The sequence below is a fragment of the Camellia sinensis genome, chromosome 7 (genome assembly GCF_055761805.1).
Source record: "Camellia sinensis isolate YWXY chromosome 7, ASM5576180v1, whole genome shotgun sequence".
In the NCBI taxonomy this organism is placed as follows: domain Eukaryota; kingdom Viridiplantae; phylum Streptophyta; class Magnoliopsida; order Ericales; family Theaceae; genus Camellia; species Camellia sinensis.
In genome coordinates this window covers 177,318,294-177,341,804 of record NC_138967.1, presented here as the reverse complement: position 1 = coordinate 177,341,804, position 23,511 = coordinate 177,318,294, and the positions used below count along the sequence as shown (strand labels likewise).

Here is a 23,511-nt window from a genome sequence, read left to right as displayed (position 1 = left end):
TATACATACTAATATATATATAGTATTATATTCATATGTTAACAATATTAAACAAGTTTTCATTTTTAGTTTCTAAAAATTATAAACATGAAAATAGAAAACAAAAACGTTATTGTGACTTTTTTTTTTTTTTAAGGATTCTGTTCTGTGTTAGACTATGGCTTCTGCACTAAAAATAATTTAAATAAATTGCGAAAATAATCTTGGAAGTTAAGGGAGAGATGTTTTAGATTCTACAAACTACAACAAACATTCCCAACACAGAGGAGCAACTTCCTTACCAATTCATTCATGTTCATTGCAGTAGGTGGACTTTTTTTTTTTCTTTGTTTCTTTTGATTTCCCTTCTTATTTTTCTGGATAGATACAATCATAATCTACACACAAAAAATGGTGTTGGTGAGTCGCACACCTGCTACCTTAGGAAGCAAAAATGGATGAAATCCGCTGAAACTGTCTGAAATTGATATAACAAGCCGCCCAACCAACCAAAAAAATACAGTTTCTGTAATCAATCGGTGCATAAAAAATTAAGCAGAGGGTACACCTTGCATTGACAAAACCCAATTCAACCAGGGTTACAAAAATTATAAATAAATAAATAGATAAAACTGCTACTGTAAGAACCTGTGTCTGCCACCTGTAGTTCCGAAATCCTTAATTTCTCCACATAACTTCAGAGAGTAGCCGCATTCCTACACAATTAAGAATCAAACATGTTATAAATGTATTGTGTGCTGTCAATAAGATTCAGATTCACATCAATACAAAAGTACATTAGTTCATTTCTATGTCCCAAAAACACAGACCAGTTGAAACTTTACAACCTTAAAGTAGTTCATATGGTTGTAATGACTTTAAAAAAAAAAAAAAAAGAAAAAAAACAGAGAGAGAGAGAGAAGAGAATTATCTGTCACCTTGGGTTCAAAATTGCGTTGAGTTTGATGCCACCTTCTTCCCCTCCCTACTTAACAAGCATTAGCAATCTCATTGAGGTTTCCTTTCATTCTTGCCACCATTGAATGGCTAAATTGGAAGTCTTTGTGAGAAGACTCAAACAATGACATTATTGTTGGAACTTGGAAGCATATCAATAAAACACCTTGCTTCATTTCTATGATTAGTCTTAGATTATATAGATTTCAATACATCTCCCAGAACTAGTCCCCAGTGTGTCCAATGGGTGCCACCCTAATGAGAAAATTCAAGCAAATATGCATTTCAGTATCCAATACCAATATATATATCACAGGGAGTGTTATTCACACTCCTTTTTTATCCTCCCGCACTCCACTTTTTGGGGGAATTACAAAAAGACAAATTTTCCCCTCAATATCATTTCTTGTGCACAAGCAAGTTATATAGTTGTTGACTTGGCACAGAAAATAATTGAAATTGTTTAAGGGCAAATTGGAAATTTGGATAATCAAAACAAAAGTGAAATGAGTTAAGAATAAAAAAGGAGTGCAAACGACACCCCCCTATTTCATTTGGTTAATGGGTACATCAGAACTAGTCCCCACTGTGTCCAATGGGTGCCGCCCTAATGAGAAAATTCAAGCAAATATGCATTTCAGTATCCAATACCAATATATATATCACGGAGTTTTATTCACACTGCTTTTTTATCCTCCCGCACTACACTTTTTGGGGGAATTACAAAAAGACAAATTTTCCCCTCAATATCATTTCTTGTGCACAAACAAGTTATATAGTTGTTGACTTGGCACAGAAAATAATTGAAATCGTTGAAGGGAAAAATTGGAAATTGGGATAATCAAAACAAAAGTGAATGAGTTAAGAATAAAAGAGGAGTGCAAACAACACCCCCTTATTTAATTTGGTTAATGGCCAATAATTTTATTAAATGGATTATTGCCAGTAACATGCTGTAGGAAGTTCAAGATTTCAAGAGGCCTTTGATCAAGGCCTTTTATCCTATAAATTAGTAGGGCTTAAACTCTATCAATAAAATGCAAAGACAACATGACACCACAGATAGCACACCTGGCAATACACAGCAAAAGGCTCCCTTAGTGGTCCATCACATGAGAGCTCACTTGTACTGCCATCAATGAAGGTTCCATCAGCAAAGATTACCTGAATCACAAATAATTTATCATGCAAAATTAGGATTGGCCTTAGAAAAGCATGTTATCAATCAGAATCATAACCATGAGACGAGAGACATATCAATAAAATAAAAAAAGACACAGAGAGAATCCAATCCATGAGGCAAATTTTATTGTTCAAACCACAGAGAGCTGTGAAGAATTGATCCCATATGCCTCAGATACATGAGGTACCCATAGAAGGCCCTTCTGTAACTGATGATTGATTATATGTAGCTCTACCTCATGCTATACCCAAACCAATTTCCGTACAGTTGTGAATTTGTTCCATATTTCCTCAAAATTTAGCTCATTTTTCAAAAGAATGAGGGAAGAAAAAGAGGCAGCAGAGGTGAAAAGGAGATGATGATGTTGAAAAAAAGAGAGAAATTGCTAGCACATGGTGGTACTCTGTTCCTACAGCTCCATGAACTGTCAATTATCAAGCATTAGTTGTGCCTGTGCCATCTATGTATATATACCTGAGGATTATAAAATTCAGCATCTGTTTTGGGGACAAAACTTGCACCTAAAGTTGCCATATTATTTCAAAAAGAAAAAGTGAAGTAGAAAAAGTTCATCCCCCAAGAGTTAATATAAATGATAATAAAGCCAAACATACGCAAACCTCAGATGCATATCCAGGAGTCGAACCCGCAATGGGCTTGGTGAAAGAACCAACCGGGGAGCTTCTCTGTACAGCCTCACAGAAAGCAAGGAGACGCTCACGGCATCCAAGCTGTACGGCCTGAAAAGCAGCATCTAGCAACATGATCATTTCACGTTTATAATTCTGCCACAAGGAAAGCACCAAGAATAGGTACAATTAAATGGAACAACATTACCATAGTATGATAATAATTGGCCAATGGGTTCATAAAAAGCAAAATTTGGATCAACATCCAAATTGAAAATGAAAATCATTGCTCTCAGCTTACAATGAATTCCTCTTGAAGACAATGGGCTAATAAAACAAACCTGTACGGTATCATGACGGCGTGCCCGAGGAAGTGGCTGCACCTTATACCCTTTAGCTGCCATGACTTCAGCAATCAAGAAGCTTCCCTTGTAACAGATGATAAGAAAATCAACATGGCCTGGTAGAGTAACAAAAAACACCATAAATTTAAAAAATGCAAATTAGGTACCTTGATTGCTTCCCCGACCATTTGAGGTGAAAGGAATAACCCTTGGAAAAATGCACGCATTATGTCACCAGGGATTGAGCCACAATCAATCCCAAGCCCTGGTGCAGATAGACGAGCAGCTGCTGCTTTAACCCATTTTTCCTTCCCTGCAACATATCCACCACAGGGTGCAATGGTTCCCCCAGGATTTTTTATTAAACTGCCTGCAATTAGATCTGCACCCTGCAAAACATAAACAACACAACTTTAACATTTTTTTTTTCCAAACAAAAGAAACAAGACACATGTTACGTACCACCATTGGAGGTTCCATGTTTTCCACAAATTCACCATAGCAGTTATCAACCATGACCAAGCAGTTCGGATTCTGCATCTGTCCAGAAACAAGTTTTGATGACATTAACAAGATGGAGGTTCATGTATTTATGCCAAAGAAAAAAGCAAATGACAAATAAAAAGAAAGTATGGATCGAATAGGACTTTTGAAAATAGTACCATTTTTTTTTTTTTTTTTGGAGTGGACTCCAAAATTATATGACCAAGATTGAGAGGATTGAGAGAATTGAGAGAATGTCCATAACACCCAAATCCTCATGCTTCTCCAAGTTGCAATGGGGCCACTTCTGACCCAACTTGAACAAGACCACAGTTTTTATCATACTTTCAGCATATTTATAAGTTGTACCTTGATCATCTTGATTGCCCTCCCTATCTCATTTACACTTAAACTACGACGCCATGAGTAACCACAAGACCTCTGTATGAGTGCACATTTTGTTTGAGCTGTCAATGCACCCTCAAGTGCATTCCAGTCAAGCCCACCATCCTCGGCAAGCTGAATCATAATCTTTATGAGAAAAGTTTGGAAACATAAACTCAAAAAATTCAATAATTTAGAACCAGAAGTAGTTACTTACTGGCACTTCACGGTACTTCACTCCAAAATCTTTCAAGGAACCCAATCCATGAGAGTCCCTAATTCCAATAACTTCCTCCAAGGTATCATATGGAGCACCAACAACTGCCAAAAGCTGAAAATTAAATCAGTATAAATCATAAGCTAGTATAAAAATAAGGATTCTCAATTGACAATGACAATGACAAGCAACAACATAACAATGATAGCTCACCTCATGCCCTGGCCTAAGAAAAGCAAACAATGCACATGAGATAGCATGGGTACCTGAGAAAAACTGATGGTGAAGGAGCAAAATATATTAAACAGCTTATACATGCTCCCATAGAATTACAGAAACATATATTAGTACGAGGTGAACCTGTGAACGAACTATTGCAGATTCAGCACCAAAAATTTCTGCAAAAACTTGGTCAAGGGCTTCACGTCCTCCAGCATCCTCGTGTCCATAGCCTGTGGAACCACCAAAGTGCTGACGCACACGTGATTGTGATTGAAAACAAAGAAAGTTCAATTTCTAAAATATTTTATATACAAATTTGACAGCACTATTCCAGCACATGCATGATTCTTGAGCACACAGAAACCAAGATCATTGTTTAACAACTGTCTTTTCTTTGGATTTTAGTACACATACAAGATGACGACGACGATGACGGTAGTATTTCTCAACAAGCCAAGCTCAAACAAACTATTGAGCAGGCTCACTTAACAAGCGTAGATTTCACGATCGGCAATACCTTGGCACAATTAGACTCAATTAAAGTTCATTTAGGTCATATGAATGCAAGTAATGCATTGGCTAATATACATTGTAAAGTAAATCTAGTAACATTTCCAGAGAATTCACGTATTCATCAACCTTATTAGGAGATATCTGCCTACAATCAACAATTTATTTATATTCATTACCCAAGTTTCCAAATAGAAACAAAATATCAACTGGCAAATTATTTTCAAATTAATTATCCTTACATGGGATCCAACCCGGGCATTCTGGAAAGCCCTAAGAACACGGGCAGTGTTACGCGCAACTAGATTATCCACAGCCCGGAACTCCGCGTACAAGGAGTCCACTGCCTTTTCAACCTGCATCAAGGACAACACATAATGACTACTAGATAGAGCCACGGAAACACAAACCGGTTTTCTCTCATAAAAACTTTAAAATATGGACTTTTCAACAATATTCCTACATCAAATTACAAGAGTACTATAACCACAGAAACACAAAGTTCTATTATTTTACAGGAAAAAAAGCTAGTTTTCTCTTATGAAAACTTCAAAAAATAGACATTTTCAACAATTTCTAAATCAAATTGCAAGGCTCATTCAGTGTTTCATCAGAACTTGGGAGGAAACCCTCCTCAATTCGTTCGTTCATTTTCTCGGCATCCAAACATAGGATTAGTTTAGGGTTTTGAGAAATAAATAAAGTTCTTGGGTTTAGCATAACCTCTGGGACAAAGGGATGATCATGGTGGTGGTGATCATGATGACGACGGGTATGAGAAACGGAGACTGGAGAGGTCGACCGCACTGGAGAAAAGCCTCTGTGAGCTCTGAGACAGACAGCGTGCGTAGGATAAGCAGAGTAAGCACAGGATAAGACCACCATTTTCGCAGCAGAGTCTCTGAGAGAAGCGACTGGTTAGGGCCCTTCGGTGTCACATGAAATTAAAAAGTCAATTAAAAAAAAATAAAAAAATAATTCTAAAAATTTCAAATATTCTATAAAAGTTTTACTAAAATTTAATAAAATTTTTGGTAAAATTTTTAAGGCCTCTAGTATTTTTAAAAAAAATACTATATGTATCCAGGCCAACAATAGATACTGTTAAAAGTGGTGTTCTCAAGCAATTATTAATGACGTGACATTTACTTTAAATAAAAACAAACACAATAAAGTTGTCACATCATTAATGATAACATTAATTAGTATTCTTACTCATTTTCTATGTATCAATTAGTAAATTAATTAATGTACTAATTGATGATGTGACATAATTTAAGAAAATTTTGATATTTATAATGTGATTAATGAGTAAAGTCAATAATAATATTATAAGTAGTGTTAGTACACTAATTGGTACATGTAGCACTACTGGAAAAAAAAAACGTAAAATATAACCTAAATCCTAAAATTTAAATATTTGAAAGATTTAGAAAGAGATTTTAAAAAAAAAGTGTGTAAAACTAGATCAAAAGTAAGTATATTTTATTCACATTTCACTTATCATTTTCTTTTCTCTTTGCAAATTCCTTCTCAAATCCCACAGCCAAACTCAACATTAATAAAAAAAACAAATCATACAAATCAATTTTGTTGTCTAAGAGTATCTCCAACATTTATTATTTTTTTCCATCAAATTTAAATATAGATTTAAGTTAAAAGTTTTATCTAATACCGGTGTGTTTGGTAACGTTTACGTTTTCAGTTTATATTTACAAAACTTTTATAAATTGGTTTTTGTTTATTTTTTGTTTATTTTTAGAAAAACATAAACTGTAAACGCGTTTGGTAATTGACAAAATATTTTAAAAAAATTTAAAATATAAAAAGAGTGAGAAATAGCAAGTGGCGGCGAAAGACGGTGGTGGAAAGTGATGACGGTGGGTGGTGGTGGTGGTGGTGGTGGTGGGTGGTGGTGGCAGGTGGTGGGTGGTAGCGAGTGGGTGGTGGTGGTGGCGGTGGGTGGCAGGTGGGTGGCAGATGGCGGGTGGTGGTAGTGGGTAGGTAGTGGGTGGTGGGGGTGGTGGTGGGTGTGTGGGTGGGTGGGTGACGGTGATGGGTAGTAGCGAGTGGGTGGTTGTGGCGGGTGATGGGTGGTGGTGGCAGATGGTGGTGGGTGGCGGCGGATGGGTGGTGGGTGGTGGGTGGTGGTGACAGGTGGGTGGCGGATAGTGGTGGGTAGTGGCGGATGGGTGATGGGTGGTAATGGTGGGTGGGTGGGTGACGGTGGCGAGTGATGGGTGGTAGCAAATGGGTGGTGGTGGTGGTGGTGGTGGGTGGTGGGTGGTGGTGGCAGGTGGCAGGTGGCAGGTGGTGGCGAGTAGTGATGGTGGTGGCGGGTGGATGGGTGACGGTGGCGGGTGGTAAGTGGTAGCGAGTGGATGGTGGTGGTAGTAGTGGTGGGTGGTGGCAGGTAGATGGTGGCTGGGTGGCAGGTGGGTGGTGAGTGGTGGCGGCAAGCAGGTGGCGGGTGGTGGTGGCGGACGGTGGATGGTAGTGGTGGGTGGTGGGTGGTAGCGGGTGGATGACAGGTGGGTGGTGGGTGGTGGTGGTGGCGAGGGGTGGATGGTGGTGGCGAGTGGGTGGCAGGTGGGTGGTGGATGGTGGTGGCGGAAGACGGTGGTAGAAAATTGTGGTGGGTGGTGGCTAATGTTGGGTGGTAAAAAAAAAAAAAAACTGAAAACTCAAAATGGAAACACATTATTTGTGTTTTCATTTTTTGGCCAAATTTATAAACTGAAACCACTGATTTATAAATCAAAAATTTTACCAAACAAGTTTTTATTTGAGTTTTTTAAATTTTTGTAAATATAAACAGAAAACAGAAAACGTAAGTGTTACCAAACGGCACCCAAACGTTTTAACGCTAAATTTTTAATTTTTATGAAATAATCGATCAACCGGGAGGATGTCTGGGGCAATCATTCGGCCTAATGTAAATTTTTTTCAAATTTTCCCCAATCCGATCGTTCACCTAAATGACCGGTTGATCATCCATTCGGTCGTCCACCAACGATTACTTGCGAGATTTGATGAAAAGTTAAACGCTCCCTAATATGATGAAAAAGTAGAACTCCCTTTATTGTATACTAATTTGGTAAAATGGGGGGAACACTATTTCACTAAATTTTTATCAAATTAAACTTTGATAAAAGATTTGAGTCTGGGTTAAAAATGATCTAATATATTATATAGTGTTTTCTAATTTTTGTTAATTAGAAGGAAACATTATTGAGAAAGTTTGATTTTTCGTTGTTCAAATTAGTATTAAATGGAATTAGACTGTTGGCTTTTTTTTTAATTTGAAATTTTTGACGGTTAGATTTTCTCTCTCTATGAGACTTTTGTTTCAAATTTTTTATACAAAATAGTTTATCATTACAGTTTTCATTTTGATTTGTCACTATCATCAAACTTTAGGGTGAGTGTTTCTAAACTGAAACAAATTAAGTGAGGATTTTTTTTTGGTTCGATTTTTGGCAAATTATAGAATAATAAATCATTTCTACTCAAATTATCTAATTATTTAAGACAATTACTTAATAAATACTAATCACATCCAATGCATGTACACCTTCACTTATTGCATGTGCAGTGTTCAACTTAGATTTAGAAATGATATTTCAAAATTTTAATATTGTTATCTAATAATTAAGTTCCTCTTGTGTTTGATTGATGAGAAGATGATAAAAAAATTTGAAAGACATTTAAAATTAGTATTGATTCTCACCTATCTAAAAAAATTAGTATTAATTGGTATAAGACTGTTGAGAATCAGGCTGTAGAGAAGAAAGACGATGAAGTTGAGTTGGCAAGTTCTAGCGATATGGCACCAGGAAGTAGGCTGGAATTGACTAGTAAAAGCAATCATGGGGACATAGTAGTGGTTGAGACCCAAAGTGGCGTGGGGAACATATTGGTGGTTGAGGAGCGTATGGAGATGGCGGTTGCAAAGCATAGCTTAGAGGCTAATGATGATAATCTAAGGGATGAGGAACAACTAGTTACACCTGGTTTTGTTGGGTGTTTAAGTGGGTCTATTGGCCAAAGGCCTGGTAATAACCTGGAAGTGAACTTGGGCCATATCCTTGATCCAGTGGAGAATAGCAGAATGGGTTTAGTGGTGAGGGGCCCAACTACACAGTCAACTTCTATTTCTAATTAGGCCTCTATCAGGCCCAACATGTACCAGGTGCAAACAAACCCAGATAGAGTGATAGATAGTATATCTGGTGTGAAGAAGTCAAAAAAGAAAGGTAAGGGTAAGGTCAGATTTTCTACTGCAACAAAATCCATTACAAAGGTGAAAGGGTACTCATCTCTAGCTCGTTTGTATGGTCATAAAGGTACATCATCTAGTAAGTCCACCACTAAATGTGTTGTATTTAGGGTTGCTGCGGCAGCTTTGTCACTCTCTGCTTCAAATGAGGGTAACTCTTGCAGTAGAAGTCACATCCTCAATGAAGCACAAGCAAACATTCAGCTGGGGAAAATCCTGGGCATCAATTATAAAGGTAGAGAGTCTGAAGCTTTGGAAAAGATGGTTGCTGTGGAATTAGTTGACAGAGAAAGGAGGAAAAAGAAGAGGAAATAATAGCAATTTTAAGTCTCTTTATGGGGATTTTGGTGCTACAACAGTTTACATATGAAGTTGATGTCTTGGAATGTTAGAGGGTTGGGGAAGTTAGAGAAGAGGGGAAGAATTAGAAAGCTCATATATGAAAGTAAGGCTGATTTTGTGCTTTTTCAGGAGACTAAGAAAGTTTCAATTTCTGAGAATGAAGTCAGAGCATTGTGGGGAAGGAGAAACATGGATTTTATGGCTGTGGGTTTTGATGGACTGCTGGAGGTCTACTTTGTATATGGGACTTAGATTTTTTTCAATTGGTGGATTGTTGTAGCAGTAGGAGATTTATTCTCCTCTCTGGTACTTTGTTGAATACATTTGATTGTACTATTTTGAATATGTATGCACCAAATGAGGTGAGTAGTAGGTGTAAATTTTGAGAATCCTTGCTTAAGTTAAAATCTGAGTTCCCAAAACCATGGTGCTTGGGGGGTGACTTAAATGAGATTAGGAATATTAGTGAGAGGATGGGTTGTTCTAGAAGAGATAAGGGGATGTTGGATCTAAATTCCTTCATTGAGAGTTGTGAGTTAAATGATTTACCATTGCTTGGCAGGAAGTTCACATGGTGCAATGCTCAAGATGGGGAGAAATGAAGGAGGATAGATAGAATTCTGCTTAATCCGGAGTGGATGTTGAAGTTTAACTTCAAATTATGGAGTCTTCCTTGGCTATTTTCTGATCATTGTCCTATTTTGCTAATGGATGATGAGAGGGATTGGGGACCTAAGCCTTTTAGGTTCATTAATGCCTGGACTCTTCATCCAAGTTTTCCCTCATTCGTGGACAAGGTTTGGCATGAATCTAGAATTATTGGGAGAGCAGGGTATGTTTTGTTTCAGAAATTGAAAATTCTGAAGTTGGAGCTGAAAAAATGAAATTTTGAAGTTTTTGGAAATCTATCAACAAAACTCAAGAAGGCAGAGGAGGAGTTGGTTGAACTGGACATTCTGGCTGAAGGTAGACCTCTAGAGGAGGCTGAAAGGTTTAGAAAAAGAGAAGTAAGAGGTGAAGTTTGGAAGCTTAGTAGAATGGTAGAATAGCTGTGGCAACAGAAATCTAGAGTAAACTGGACCATCGATGGGGACAAAAACACTAAGTTTTTTCATATTATGGCTAGCAGAAAGAGGAGTAAAAATTCAATTAATTCCATTACAGTTGAAGGTGAGGTCTTTGAGGAGCCAGCGAAGGTAAAGTATGAAGTCTTACAACATTTCAAGAGGCAATTCATTGAAAGCTGGGTAAGAAGACCAGTTCTGGGAGGTTTGTTTAAGTCAGTGCAAGCAAGTTCTGTATTTCATGATCTTGAAGCAGTGTTCACTGAAGAGGAAGTAAGGGCAGCTGTTAAGGAGTGCAATGGTGATAAGGCTCCAGACCCGGATGGGTTTAATCTCCTATTTTTTCAGAAATTCTGGATGTCAATTCATCATGAGGTTATGCATTTCTTGAGAGAATTTCATGCTTTTAGCAAGCTTCCTTATGGGATTAACAGTTCATTTATCACCCTTATTCCTAAGAATGATAATCTCTGCGGTCTGTCTGATTACAGACCTATTAGTTTGGTGCGTAGTTTGTTCAAAATTCTCTCTAAAGTTCTGGCTCATAGACTCAAGAAAGTTCTTCCTGTAGTTATTAGGGAAACACAATCTGCTTTCTTGGGGGGGGGGGGAAGGGGGAGAAGTATATTAGATGGGGTGTTTATTGCTAATGAAATAGTTGATTAATGGAAAAAATCTAAAAGAAAAGGTATTATTATCAAACTGGACTTTGAGAAAGCTTATGATTCAATCAATTGGGAATTCCTATTCTCTATGTTATCTAATTTTGGTTTTGGATCTAAGTGGATATCTTGGATGCAGGAATGTATTTCTACAGCAAGACTGTCTGTCTTAGTGAATGGCTCACCAACGGAGGAGTTTTCTCCACAGAAAGGTCTTAGATAAGGTGTTTCTCTTTCTCATTTGCTATTCAACATAGTGACTGAAGGTTTGAATATCTTAATGAACAGAGCTTATGAGAAAGGCATTATTAAGGGGGTAAAAGTGGGGGTAAAAGAAGTAGTGATATCCCATCTCCAATTTGCTGATGATTTCATTATATTTTGTGAGGCAGATATGGATCAAATAGTGCACACAAAGAAGATCTTAAGAAGTTTTGAAATATTGTCTGGAATGAGAATAAATTTCCACAAGAGTGTGGTGTGTGGTGTGGATCTGGGTGTGGATGAGGAAACTTTGGTTCTTTCGCTGATATTCTAAACTGCAAGGTTCATGGCCTGCACTCAAATTTTTAGGTCTTTCTTTAGGTGCTAATCCAGGGAGGAAATCAAATTGGAAGTTAGTTTTGGATAAGGTAAAATCTCGGTTGGCTGGGTGGAAGAGAAAACTCCTTTCCTTTGCAGGTAGATTAACTTTGATTAAGTTTGTACTGTCTAGCCTTCCTATTTATTATCTATCTTCGTTCAAAATGCCTAGTGAAGTGGTTATTGAAATTGAAAGGCTTGAAGCTTCTTTTCTATGGGGTGGGAATGGGTTAAAGAGGAAGGTTCATTTGGTGAATTAGGTGGAAGTATCCAAAAATATGAATCAAGGAGGACTGAGGACCAGGAGAATTAAGGATGTCAATGCAAGTTTACTTATTAATGGTGGTGGAAATTTGGAAGTGAAGTAAATGCTCTATGGAGAAAATTTGTGTGCAGTAAGTACATGATTAAGGAGGCTAGTTAGATACCACATGTGCACTCATCATCTAGACAATCTAGAATCTGGAGAGATGTTCTTTCAATTGCAGGTCATAATCAATCTCTGGTGGAGTTCTTTATGGGGCAATTTCAGATAAAGGTTGGAAATGGGTATAGAATTAAGTTTTGGTTTGATAAGTGGGTTGGAAATAGGTGCCTTAAAGATGAGTTCCCTAGACTCTTTAGTTTGTCAAATGACAAGGAGGGCACACTGTCTTATTTTTCAGAGAGGAAATCCAGCTTGGTGGAGTAGAACTTTGCCTTCAGAAGGGTGTTATATGATTGGGAGAAAGCAGAGGTCAATAGGTTGGTGGCAGCATTGAGGGAGACCCCTTCTCTAAGTCTTGATGTTGAAGACTGTCCTGTTTGGAATGGTTCTACTAGAGGTAACTTTAAGGTATCTGATATCTATAGGTTCAGTGATTCCCTTTTGGGCCCTCATATCAAAATTTGTAAGTTTATCTTAAAGTTCAATTTTTTGGTTGGTTGGCTTTAAGGAATAGAGTTAAAACAAGGGTTTTTTTTACAACATGTTGGTGCCCTCAATAGTAGTGTTTCTGTCTTGTGTGTTTTTTGCAAAAGTGAAAATGAATCTGCTACACTGTCCATTTTCATGGAAAGTTTGGTTTGATTTGCTGCATTGGTGGGGTGTTTGTGGGTGGTGTAAAGTCTATTGATTGCTTATTCCAATGGTGGTTAGGCTGGAATCATAAAAAATTAGTTAAGAGGTTGTGAAGGGCCTTACCTTCTATTATTCTCTGGTCCATTTGGAAGTTAAGAAATGATTGTGTATTTAATGGAGTCCAGCCTAGTGGGTCTGAGTTATGTGAAACTATTAAGGTTAGATTTTCTCTTTGGATTAAAGCTTCATCAAAGGGGATCATGTACTTTGTCATGGATTTAATCAACAATCTAGAACAGATTAAAGACTTCAGCTGAGATTTGTTTTGTCATAGGCTGGCTGCTGTTTGGGTGTTTTGGGGGCTTTTTGAATTTTGGATTCTGTTGGTCTGCTGATTTGCTAGTTTGGTGACCAACTGCTTCACCTCAGGTTGTGCTGGTTTGGGCAACACCTGATGGTCTGCCACCATGTGTTATGAGCTGGTCTATAATTTGCTTGTTGTTGTTTGTGGTGTTTTGGGTGGCAGTTTGGTATCTGCTGGTTTGGTGGTTTACTGGTTTGGGTAACACCTGTTTCAATTCTAGCTGGGTATCTGTCTGCTGATTGTGTATTTATCTGTCTCAGTGTTGTATCTATCTGGCATTTTGGTGTCTGCTAGGTTGTTGGTTTACTGGTTGTGCTGTGTATCTAGGTTGTGCAGTGTATCTATCTGTCTTTTGCTGGTTTGTGCAGTGTATCTGCTAGAACTCGTAGCTCTACTGTGTGCCTCTTGGTTAGATTTTGTTCCAAATGAATCTGCATTTCGTTGAGGTGGCTGATATGTTTGTGAGGCTGGTGCTAATGTGTTAGTGGTTGCTATTCTTCTGCTGTCAATGTTCTGGCTTTGGTTGTATTTTATGGAGGCGGTGTATCTGCTAGAACTGGTAACTCTACTGTGTTCCTGAGAATCAACTTAGCAAGGATGTCATGTATTGACAATGATTTACCCTTGCCTTTTCAATTGTATGCTTTTGTCTACTAATAAATTTCATTTTCTTTGCTGATAAAAAATAATAAACATAATAACAAGGAAGGTTGGGGCTACATTAGATCATCTGATGAATCGTATGACAGGAGCTGTAAGGGAACGAGAAAAATGAGGATGGAAGCCAATTCTTTATGGAATGGGGAAAAAGATTCTAAGGAGCTCTAAGGATGGTAGATTTAGGTTGTACACTATTTTTGTGGATAACCTTCCTTGGTCTATGAGTCCAAAAGGTCTTCATTCTCTGTTTATGAAGTTTGGAATCGTCAGAGATGTGTTCATTTCAAATAAAATACGGAAAGCAACAAAGTCAAGATTCGGTTCGTCAGGTATGATTGCAAAGTTGCAGCAGCTATGGCGGTTCAAAACACTAATGGGGTGTGGTGTGACGACAAGGCGATTAAGGTCAAGGTAGTAGAGTTTGGAAAAGATGAATTAGTAAAACCGTTTAAGAAGAACCAATGGGTCAACATTGTCGAAGGGAGGAATGAGGATCGGGCTACAACAACGACATGTCGAGTTCTTACACAGAGGTTGTTTGGACAAAAATCTTATGCTGAAGCTTTATACGATGATCCCGATAGTGGGAGGATGGGTCATGTAGTATATGCTAATGAAGTAGGGAATGGTTGGCTTTATGATAGCCTTGTTGTTAAGTTGAAATGCCTCCAAACTTTTCCTGAGTTAAAAAAAGCGGTTCTTGAAAGAGGCTCTAAGGATATTGTAATAAGGGAATGAGGAGGTAGATTGGCTACACTTCATTCACATCAGTGGACCACCTTAAGGAGAATCAAGCCTTACTCAGCGAATGCTTGAAGGATTGGTGTGAGTCTGTGTCTATATGGGAGCAAAATTGGTACTTTGGGCAAGAGTGAGGGGTATGGTTAAGCTGTTATGGTGTCCCACTTAACCTTTGGAACAATGATACTTTTATGAAACTCAGAAGGTTATGGGGAGGAGGTGACTGAGATTGATGAAGAAACTTCTAATCAGATATCATTCAAGTATGGGAGAATTAAATTTGCTACCAATTTTATGGATCCCATTAATACAGTTGTATATGTGAAATACAAAGATAGAAGTTTCCCAGTTAGAATTAGTGAGTAGCAAATATTGATTACCAAGGTGGTGAATGAGATTTGTATGTGTACCATGTATCACTGTGTTAGCTCTAACATGCGTGACAAGCAGGCAGAAAAGGAGGACGCTAGCTTGGAGGAAGATGATGCTGATGTGGATGCTGCTATCCATAATGATGTGGCAAATAAGGATGAGGTGGCATTTGTACAAAGAGTGGAGATGGAAAATGGTGGGCTAAAAAAGGTGGAAAGAAAGACAAACGATTCGTTTCCATCTTTAGTGAAGGAAACCATGAATAGAGATTTGGGGAACACAAATAAGGCTGGGGCGTGCGCAGTTAATGTGGTGACTGGCTGGCCATCTACTCACCAATAGTGTAATGAGGTCAGTGTAGGTGAAGGGGAAGGGGTTACTACGTATGGCACATGAAAAGTCTTAGTAGGCCAGCGACTGATAGGCCTGGTATAAACATTTAGGTTGTTCTGGAAGAAACCCTGATGGGTAATGTCATAGAAAAACCCATTTCAGTTGCTGAGGTTGTGGGGCAGGCCCATAATGGTAGGGTCATTTCTTAGGCCTAGGAGGTGGATCGTTTAATTACCTCAGACCCATAACCCATTGAGTGTGTGGACATTCCTGGGGTAGAGTCAAATAGGCGTTCCTGTCTTTCTGGGGCTCCCATTGTCAACAGGAACACCTTAGCTGCACAGAAAAGAGTTAGAGTGAGGATTGGTAGGAAGTATCGCCTCCAAGGAAGGGGGTTACAGAATAGCGATGCATCGGTTGTGAAGAATTGGGTCAAAGGTCCGGTGTTTCAAGTTACTGCTTCAGTGCTCTCACGGTCGAAATCAGAAGGGCAGAGCTCTCAAAGGCTTGATCCTTTCGTGGCGGAGGCAAAGGAAAAAATTAATGTGGGGAAAGCTTTAGGCATTATTTTTGATAGAACGGAAGAGGAATCCTTGAGGAAAATTGTTAGAATGGAGGAAGATGATGCAAGGAATGCGGTGAGTAGGGAGGGCAATGCTCCTGTGTAGGTTATACCGAATGGAGGCTAGGGTATACTTACTAATCTTCATGAAGCTCTTATCCAGGAATATTAGGGGTCTTGGGAGGCCCAGTAAAAGGAGGAAAATTAAAACCTTGCTTAAAGAAAGGAATATCGACATGGTATTTTGCAAGAAACAAAGAAGTCTAAACATTCAGTGGAGGTAGTGAGATCTATCTGGCCAGTCGATGATATGGACTATATGTCAGTTGATGCAACTGGGTTGGCAGGTGGTATTTTGTGTATTTGGAAACCCTCTGTGTTCTCTATCTCCGAGTGCTGCTATTCAAAAAGCTTCATTCTTTTATCAAGTATGGTTTTTCCTGATTTTAGTTGTGTGTTGATTAATATATATGCTCCTAATGATGTGGATAAAATGAATCATGTTTGGAAGGTCTTGTCTAAACTTAAAACCAAAGTTTAGATCGCCATGATGTATATGGGGGGATTTCAATGAAATTTGGTTCATAGGGGAAAAGAAAGAGTGCTTAAGAGTGGATAGAGGAATAAGGGCTTTTAATGAGTTTATTGAAGATTTGGAACTTTCTGATCTTCCTATGCAAGGCAGGCAGTTTACGTGGAGCGGAATTGATAGAATTTTGTTATCTGTCGAGTGGCTGGAAAGATTCAAATTCTGCTTATGGGGCCTTCCTAGAGGAGTGTCTGATCATAGTTCACTTTTATTAATGGAGGATGGTCAGGATTGGGGCCCAAGATCATTTCCTTTTTTGAATGCTTGGACCTACATCACCAGTTTCAATCTATTGTGAAGAAGTCCTGGGAGGAGCTTGATGTATTAGGTTGGGCTGGATTTGCGATCCAAGCTAAAGTTAGGAATCTCCGTTCGTCATTAAAAAGATGGAATGTAGAGGTCTTTGGTAATGTCCATCATTCTCTTAAATCATCAGAGGAAGAGCTTCATAGTCTTGACCTAGTGGCAGAATCTAGAGATCTTAATGACTTTGAGGCTGGTCGTAGAAGGGATCTTAGGAAGGAGGTGTGGGCTTTAAATCAAAAGCTTGAATGGATTTGGCTTTAGAAATCCAGGTTGGACTGGTGTATGAAAAGGGATAAGAATACAAGATTCTTTCATGTAGTGGTATTAATGAGGCAAAACAGGAATTTGTTAAGTTCAATATCAATGGGGGGAATGCTACTTGAGGAACCAAGTAGCGTGAAACAAGAAACATTTCTGCACTTTAAAAAGGTGTTCTTTGAAGATTGGAAGGTGAGACCAAAATTGCTTGGGCATTTCAAATCTATTGGTCATGATGGGACTGTTGTTGGTCTTGAAGCTCAGTTTTCTGAAGAGGAAGTGTGGATAGCTATTAAAAGTTGTGATGGGAATAAGGCTCCTGTAATGACCCCGATCTCCGATTAATGCTAATTCATGATTAATTATGATTAATAGTAATCTAGGAAGGATTTGGAATTAATATGCATGTGTATTGCATTACTTACGTGCTTCTATCTGTTTGCCATAAAATGATCTGTTCATATCTTTCACTTTAAACTGCGAATTGAAAGCCTTATCGGCGTCCGAATCAGAAAATGACTTGATTTATGTGCTAGTTAGGATTTATAGAATTTTATGGTAAATTTAGTTGAAATTTGATTTGATATGAATAAACTGGATTAAATAAGCTAAATTATCAAAGTTAGACTTATTTACAAGAACGCCACTTAGTGGACTATTCCATGAACCATTTGTTTGATTTCCTTATGTTAGCTTTAACATATTTCCTCAGCCATCTTCCTTGTTATAACCGACTAGAGAGAGAGAGAGAGAGAGAGAGAGAGAGAGAGAGAGAGGTAGGAGGTTGAATTCATCTAGAGTTTTGGCTTGGAACTTAGGAGAATTGAAGAGGCTTTGCATATTTGAGCTCCTAGACTTGGAATTCAAGGTTTAAGGTAGGAGATTTCCCTTTCAATTGTGTATTTAAGTTTAATTCTTGCATGGTTCATGGAAGTTTAGAGTTTAAGACAAGAATTGGTTGAAAATGTTGAATTGAAGCTTGTATCATGCATGCATGTTCATATCTTAGCATTTTGAAGTGTTTTCATGGAAATCCTTGCATGCAAGTTCTTATTCTAGTTATAGTCCATGAGTTCAGCATGATTTTGAGTTCAATCTTACATTTGGTCATGTTTTAGAGCATTGGATTTAAAATGAATACTTGCATGTAAGCTCTTGTTTTGTTCTTGAAGTTTTCCTTGAAATTGTGTTCAATTGACTACCTTTGGGCTTTGATTTTACAAAATTGATCTTCAAAACATGTCATATTATGAGTTTACAAGAGTTTTCCAGAAAATTAGCCCAAAGGATCAAATTTGATGCATTGTAGTTGAGTTTTGAGCTTGAGGTTCAAATTTAGAAATTCCAGATTTTGGACTCACGCTCGGGCGGGAAACTCCACGCTCGAGCGTACATACTGAGTTCATGCAGTACGCTTGAGCGGGTAAAATGACGCTCGAGCGGGAATTTCGTGTATCTAGTACTTTGCCTGTGTTTATAGTCCGTTTGAGCGGGGTAATGCACGCTCGAGCGAGGACTTGTGTCTCACGCTCGAGCGGGTATCGAGCACCCATCGAGCATGAATTTCATGCATCCAGTACTTTTACTGTAGCTTGCAGTCCGCTCGAGCGGAGTAATCCACGCTCGAGCGGATTCCTTTTGTCTGCATGTCCGCTCGAGCGTAGAAGGCCACGCTCGAGCAGGACCCCTGTTTCAGCAAAATTTTGAAAAGTGTCTTAAAATGCATCTTTGCATCCTCATTCCACCCTAAGCATTCCTAGGCCATGTTTAAGACTCTATAATGAGGATAAGAGATTAGAAACACACTAAGAGCCAACAAAATTAGTTTTGTACAATTAAAACGTGTGTTTCAAGTGTGTATCTGTTATGTGTCGTGTAGGTCACATGCCACGTCCTGTCTGATTGATCTACTCTGTCTGTCTGTCTCCAAGCCCACTGTGAGTAATAACTCTGTAAAGTTATGTTCAACTTAAGTATTTTCTAATTGGTATTGTATGATCTGTTTTCTGAAATGCTATCTTACGAATTATGAATGAATGTCCAATTTTTTGAAAAGTAATTGTGGCACCCTTAGTTCATGTGGCCCTCGCCCGGGGGTAACAATACCGCGGCCAATCTGCACGTGGCCCTTGCCTGGGGGTAACAATACCATGGCTACTTGCGCGCAAGTTATGGACCTTTGTGGTCGTTAGTACCAACTATGTATGTGGGTCTCTGGACCAATCTGTTCTGATAGCTAACGGGTGTACCACGTATGATCTTATGCAAAATCTGAATATGAAAATGTATATGAATCTGTTTCTGTTTTGAAGTCTGATTATGCTCTGATTTAAATGATGGATTCTAACTTGTGCTGGGCATCATTCATATAACCCTTTACTTTATTATTATTCACTGGGCTTTCGCTCACAGTTTATATTATGTATGTAGGTGAGCCGGCATATGACCAGGGCCAGAGTTGACGGCTTTTTGTACTGTTTTTGTCAGCCAACCGTTGTGCCTTCCGAGGAGATTCCGATCGAAGTCTAATGCCATGGCTGTTTTTGTATTTCATGCTAGTCTCTGTAACTGTTTGTAAAGTCAGATCTTGGGAAGTTCACTTCTGTAAATATTTTGTAAATATTGTGTATCTGGACTGGCATGCTTATATATCTATAAGTAAGTTTTAAAATGTTCTGTCCCATGTACGTTATCACAGCTCATTGAACCTTGTTTATTTTGTATTATTGCTTCCGCAGCCCCTTATTACTTGATAATCTGTTCAGAGGCCTTTGGTAATCACGGATTACTGGCCGGTTACAGTGCTAAACCTACAGGGGCGAGTTTTGGGCGTGACAGAGTGGTATCAGAGCACGTGTTCTATCGCACACACAGGTTCGTATGAGCTTAGGATGTCCTAGTAAGCATTAAGGGCATTTCATTTGCATGTGTGAGTGTGTGGTAATGCAACTAAATATGAAAACTGAATATACATTTGAATCAAATAAATTGAAGGAAACGAATAAGATTATGCTTGCGTTTATTATCATTTGATGTCTGTATAGTAAAATAGGCAATGCAAGGGGAAGTGGTGAAAGTGAATCTTCAGAGGCTCGAATGGGCCGAATGGAACAGATGTTAACAGCATTGACTGAAGCCTGGATGCAGCAACAGAGACAATAACATTTGCCCCCTCCGCCTCCACCGGCACAAGCTGAGGCAGATAATAATAACTTCATCAATCTGACACAGAAATTCATGAAAATGAAACCGCCAACGTTCTATGGTGGAATTGAACCTTTGAAAGCAGAGACGTGGCTACTTGAAATGGAGAAGTTGTATGAAGTGTTCCCTTGTACCGAAACTTAGAAAGTCCTCCTAGCCACCCACACTCTGAAAGATGAAGCTCGCAGATGGTGGTTACTGATCCGAAATGGCAATGAGAATATGACATGGGCACAGTTTAATACTATCTTCTATGACAAGTACTTTCCCAATGTTTCAGGGATCGGAAAGTGTCGGAATTCCAAGAACTTAAACAGGGAAGCATGGCTGTAGCAGAATATGAAGCCAAATTCACTGAGTTGGCACGTTTTGCTCCACATATGGTGGATACTGATTACAAGAAAGCACGGAAGTTTGAGGGGGGGCTGGACCTGGAAATATTTGACCAAGTGGGTGTTCTAAAATTACCTACTTATGTGGAGATACTTGATAGGGCATTGATGGCAGAAGCCACAATAGCAGCTAAGAAACAAACTACAAAACCAACAACAGAATGGAGAGGAAAGAGGACTGGATTCAGTTTCAAGAAAGGCCCGTCATTTTCGAAAAGGCAATATACAGGATCCTCTGGCAGCTCTAGCCAGAGTAGCGGATCTACTCCAAACTGCCCCGACTGTGGAAAGAAGCATAGGGATGCCTGTTATTGAGCATCAGGTGCGTGTTTTCGCTGTGGCAAGACTGGCCACATGGTGAGGGATTGCCCGATGAGATCCTATGAGGTTAACCGTCCTATGACAAGTTCCACCGGGTCTGTTTCTGCAGCAAGACCAAATGCAAGGGCCGATGCTAGAGGGAATGCAAACAATGAAACATTAAGGCAAGGAAGAGTGTTCGCCTTAGTGCCTGGTGACGTACCCAACACCTATACTGTGGTGTCAGGTACACTCTCTGTATGTTCTCAAAATGCACGTGTACTGATAGATTCTGTTTCTACACATTCCTTTATATCGCATGCTTTCCCTCAAAAATTGACTAGACCACTAGAACAAATGACATATGTGTTATCTGTATCCACACTGTCTGGGGATTTTATGATGTGTACTCATGTTTATCCGGCATGTGATATTATGATTGGCGATATGATGTTATATGTGGACTTATTATCCTTGGACATTAGTCATTTTGATTGTATTTTGGGATGGACTGGTTGACTAAATACTGTGCTACCATTGACTGTGCAAATAAAACTGTTGTGTTTAGACTACCGAAAATGCTTGAATTTACTTTTATTGGGAATGGGGTAGTGTAGACGTTCCCGAACGACCCGGGAGGGAAATCCCGTTCTGTTCCTTTGGGCTCACTACAGTTCAGGACTCAAATGTCACGTTCCTGTATCTAATCTCGCAGAGTGCAATGCAAGACCGATGAATCATCAAAGAGTCCAAATCCGGCAAATCGTTTTTGAAAACAAATTTTTTTTGAAAGAAGTGCCAAACATGGACTGCTTTGCCAGATACAGAGTCGCCACCTAAATATTTTATTTTTGGAGAAATTTAGGAAACCCTGACTCGTTGCTTAAGGCCATGTGTCCGTCATCACCAAAGTTGCCTCGGCTCGAGAACTTGGGTACGATTAGGGAAGGTCACTTCGTGAGCACCCCCACTCGCCCGATCAAAGATCGGCTTCTACTAACCATGATATCGAGTTTTGAAAACATTATGTGCTCTTATTCCGGTTATTAGCCTAGATTTACTACGTGATGCGCACAACAAACAAATAGAGACCGGATCGCCTGAATTGGAACAAAACATCTCATATTTGTTTTTGAAAGCGGTTTGCTACTCGCAAGTAGGCTAAAATGTGGATTTGCCACCCTCAGGTGGGCTTAGAAAACATGATTTTGCCACTCTCAAGTGGGCTTAAAACTCGCAGTCGATGAGTTGTTCCAATCCAAATAACCCAACCTTCACCCACGGGCATTCAGGCAGTTATATCACATAAGTACATAGCCTCATGGTAAACATGCTATCATGGCAGTCACTCACACGCATGCAAGGATGCTAAAGCATAAACACTTACCGAGTACTCCGAGCCAAAAACAGAAGTTATGTTAGAAATCTATGCATGATCCTAACTATGCTAAGATGCCTAATACAACACATGCATGAATGCAACTACAATAGGCTCGATCATTCTAAAGATGACATGTGATGATGCTACAACTAACAAGTATTCAACTCGAAATTGAAATACAATGCAGTTAGTATGATGCGCCGAGCCCGGTACATGCAAGACAGATGAATGATGCAAACATGCGAGCATAAGTATGCTAATTGAAACATGCCCTAATCTAACCATCATAAGCTGATAAATAAAAGGGAGAAAGACGTGGGGTTGGAAGACATGCATCACACACACGCACACTTATTACAGTTATGCCTTCGTTCGGAGGGTCCGAATAAATAATTACAGTCCGAATGAATGATTAAATATTACAAAACCCTATTTAATTAACAAATTAACTAGGAAAGCAAAGTAAACTAGCATGCTATGCTGCGTGCAATGGATTGCCTCAGCTTTACTCGGAATGATGGAGGATGTATGCATGCTCAAGTCGCCTCGTCGGGAAATTCCATCGCGATGCCTCGCCTCGCCTCGCCTCGCATTTGTTTGCAATTGATCTCAGAAACTTGCACAAAGCTCCAGAAGGCTGAAACTCCACCTTGGGAAGGCTGCCGACCAGATATTGGCTGGGGAAACACCTGCTGACCACCCTTTGTGGTGGAAACCAAAAAAGGTGGTCGGCCTGCCAGGAAACCTGGTCGGCCGACCACTTTCTGCCTCTAGATTCTGGTTTTCTGCAACAAAGGCAAGAGGGAGAAAAAGCAAGGTATTTTCAACATATGTGTGCAAGACCACTCTCCCCGTCCTTGCACAAGCTCAAGAGAGTGTAGACCTTGATCCTCGTGTCACCAATCACGCATCTCGATGCATGAGGGCTAAAGAGTCGAATTGCACGACTCAATATGAAATGAATGCACATATAAGCAAGTAAAGCCAACAACTCTATCATGGACAGTCAAGAGTGTCGGTGACCGAGAATCGAGGCACGTTTCGTCACTTGGAGTGCGAAACGTCCCTCGTTTCCCGTGTCTGGACTAAACTCTACTCCAAACGCGATGCAACAAATAAGGATGGTATGACATGCACAAATGCAACTAGCAT

General features: G+C 39.2%; 2 protein-coding genes across 7 annotated transcripts; one reads left to right on the top strand and one right to left on the bottom strand.

Moving 5' to 3' along the window:
- Positions 1-434: 434 nt before the first annotated feature.
- Positions 435-5,874, bottom strand: LOC114292368 (uncharacterized). 6 transcript variants are annotated; one of them, XM_028236308.2, is made up of 13 exons: positions 5,632-5,874; positions 5,151-5,264; positions 4,537-4,647; positions 4,390-4,452; positions 4,177-4,290; positions 3,945-4,094; positions 3,555-3,632; positions 3,260-3,481; positions 3,090-3,176; positions 2,734-2,904; positions 2,008-2,100; positions 918-1,543; positions 435-695 (listed from the first exon to the last, which is right to left on the bottom strand). In XM_028236308.2, exons 1-12 carry the CDS (start codon positions 5,791-5,793, stop codon positions 1,487-1,489), a joined length of 1,422 nt encoding a protein of 473 aa, XP_028092109.2. In that variant the 5' UTR covers positions 5,794-5,874; the 3' UTR covers positions 435-695; positions 918-1,486. The 6 variants fall into 6 exon arrangements, with proteins under 6 accessions (XP_028092109.2, XP_082736070.1, XP_082736071.1 ...); XM_082879944.1 differs by having other exon boundaries at positions 918-1,191; XM_082879945.1 differs by having other exon boundaries at positions 918-1,191; positions 2,740-2,904.
- Positions 5,875-10,282: 4,408 nt separating this feature from the next.
- Positions 10,283-12,528, top strand: LOC145796315 (uncharacterized). Its single transcript, XM_082881403.1, has 6 exons — positions 10,283-10,361; positions 10,424-10,520; positions 10,659-11,097; positions 11,395-11,467; positions 11,648-11,772; positions 12,370-12,528. Exons 1-6 carry the CDS (start codon positions 10,283-10,285, stop codon positions 12,526-12,528), a joined length of 972 nt encoding a protein of 323 aa, XP_082737529.1.
- The last annotated feature ends 10,983 nt before the right edge of the window (positions 12,529-23,511 follow it).

What these genes read in the sequence shown, in the direction of transcription:
- LOC114292368 (XM_082879944.1), bottom strand. Translation starts at nt 5,793, where the DNA reads ATGGTGGTCTTATCCTGTGCTTACTCTGCTTATCCTACGCACGCTGTC. An exon ending in CTGCAATAGTTCGTTCACAG is followed by an intron (nt 4,453 to 4,536) that starts GTTCACCTCGTA and finishes CTTCACCATCAG; the next exon opens with TTTTTCTCAGGTACCCATGC. An exon ending in TTCTTAGGCCAGGGCATGAG is followed by an intron (nt 4,291 to 4,389) that starts GTGAGCTATCAT and finishes TTTAATTTTCAG; the next exon opens with CTTTTGGCAGTTGTTGGTGC.
- LOC145796315 (XM_082881403.1), top strand. Translation starts at nt 10,283, where the DNA reads ATGCCTGGACTCTTCATCCAAGTTTTCCCTCATTCGTGGACAAGGTTT. An exon ending in AGAATTATTGGGAGAGCAGG is followed by an intron (nt 10,362 to 10,423) that starts GTATGTTTTGTT and finishes GAAATTTTGAAG; the next exon opens with TTTTTGGAAATCTATCAACA. An exon ending in CCTCTAGAGGAGGCTGAAAG is followed by an intron (nt 10,521 to 10,658) that starts GTTTAGAAAAAG and finishes TATGGCTAGCAG; the next exon opens with AAAGAGGAGTAAAAATTCAA.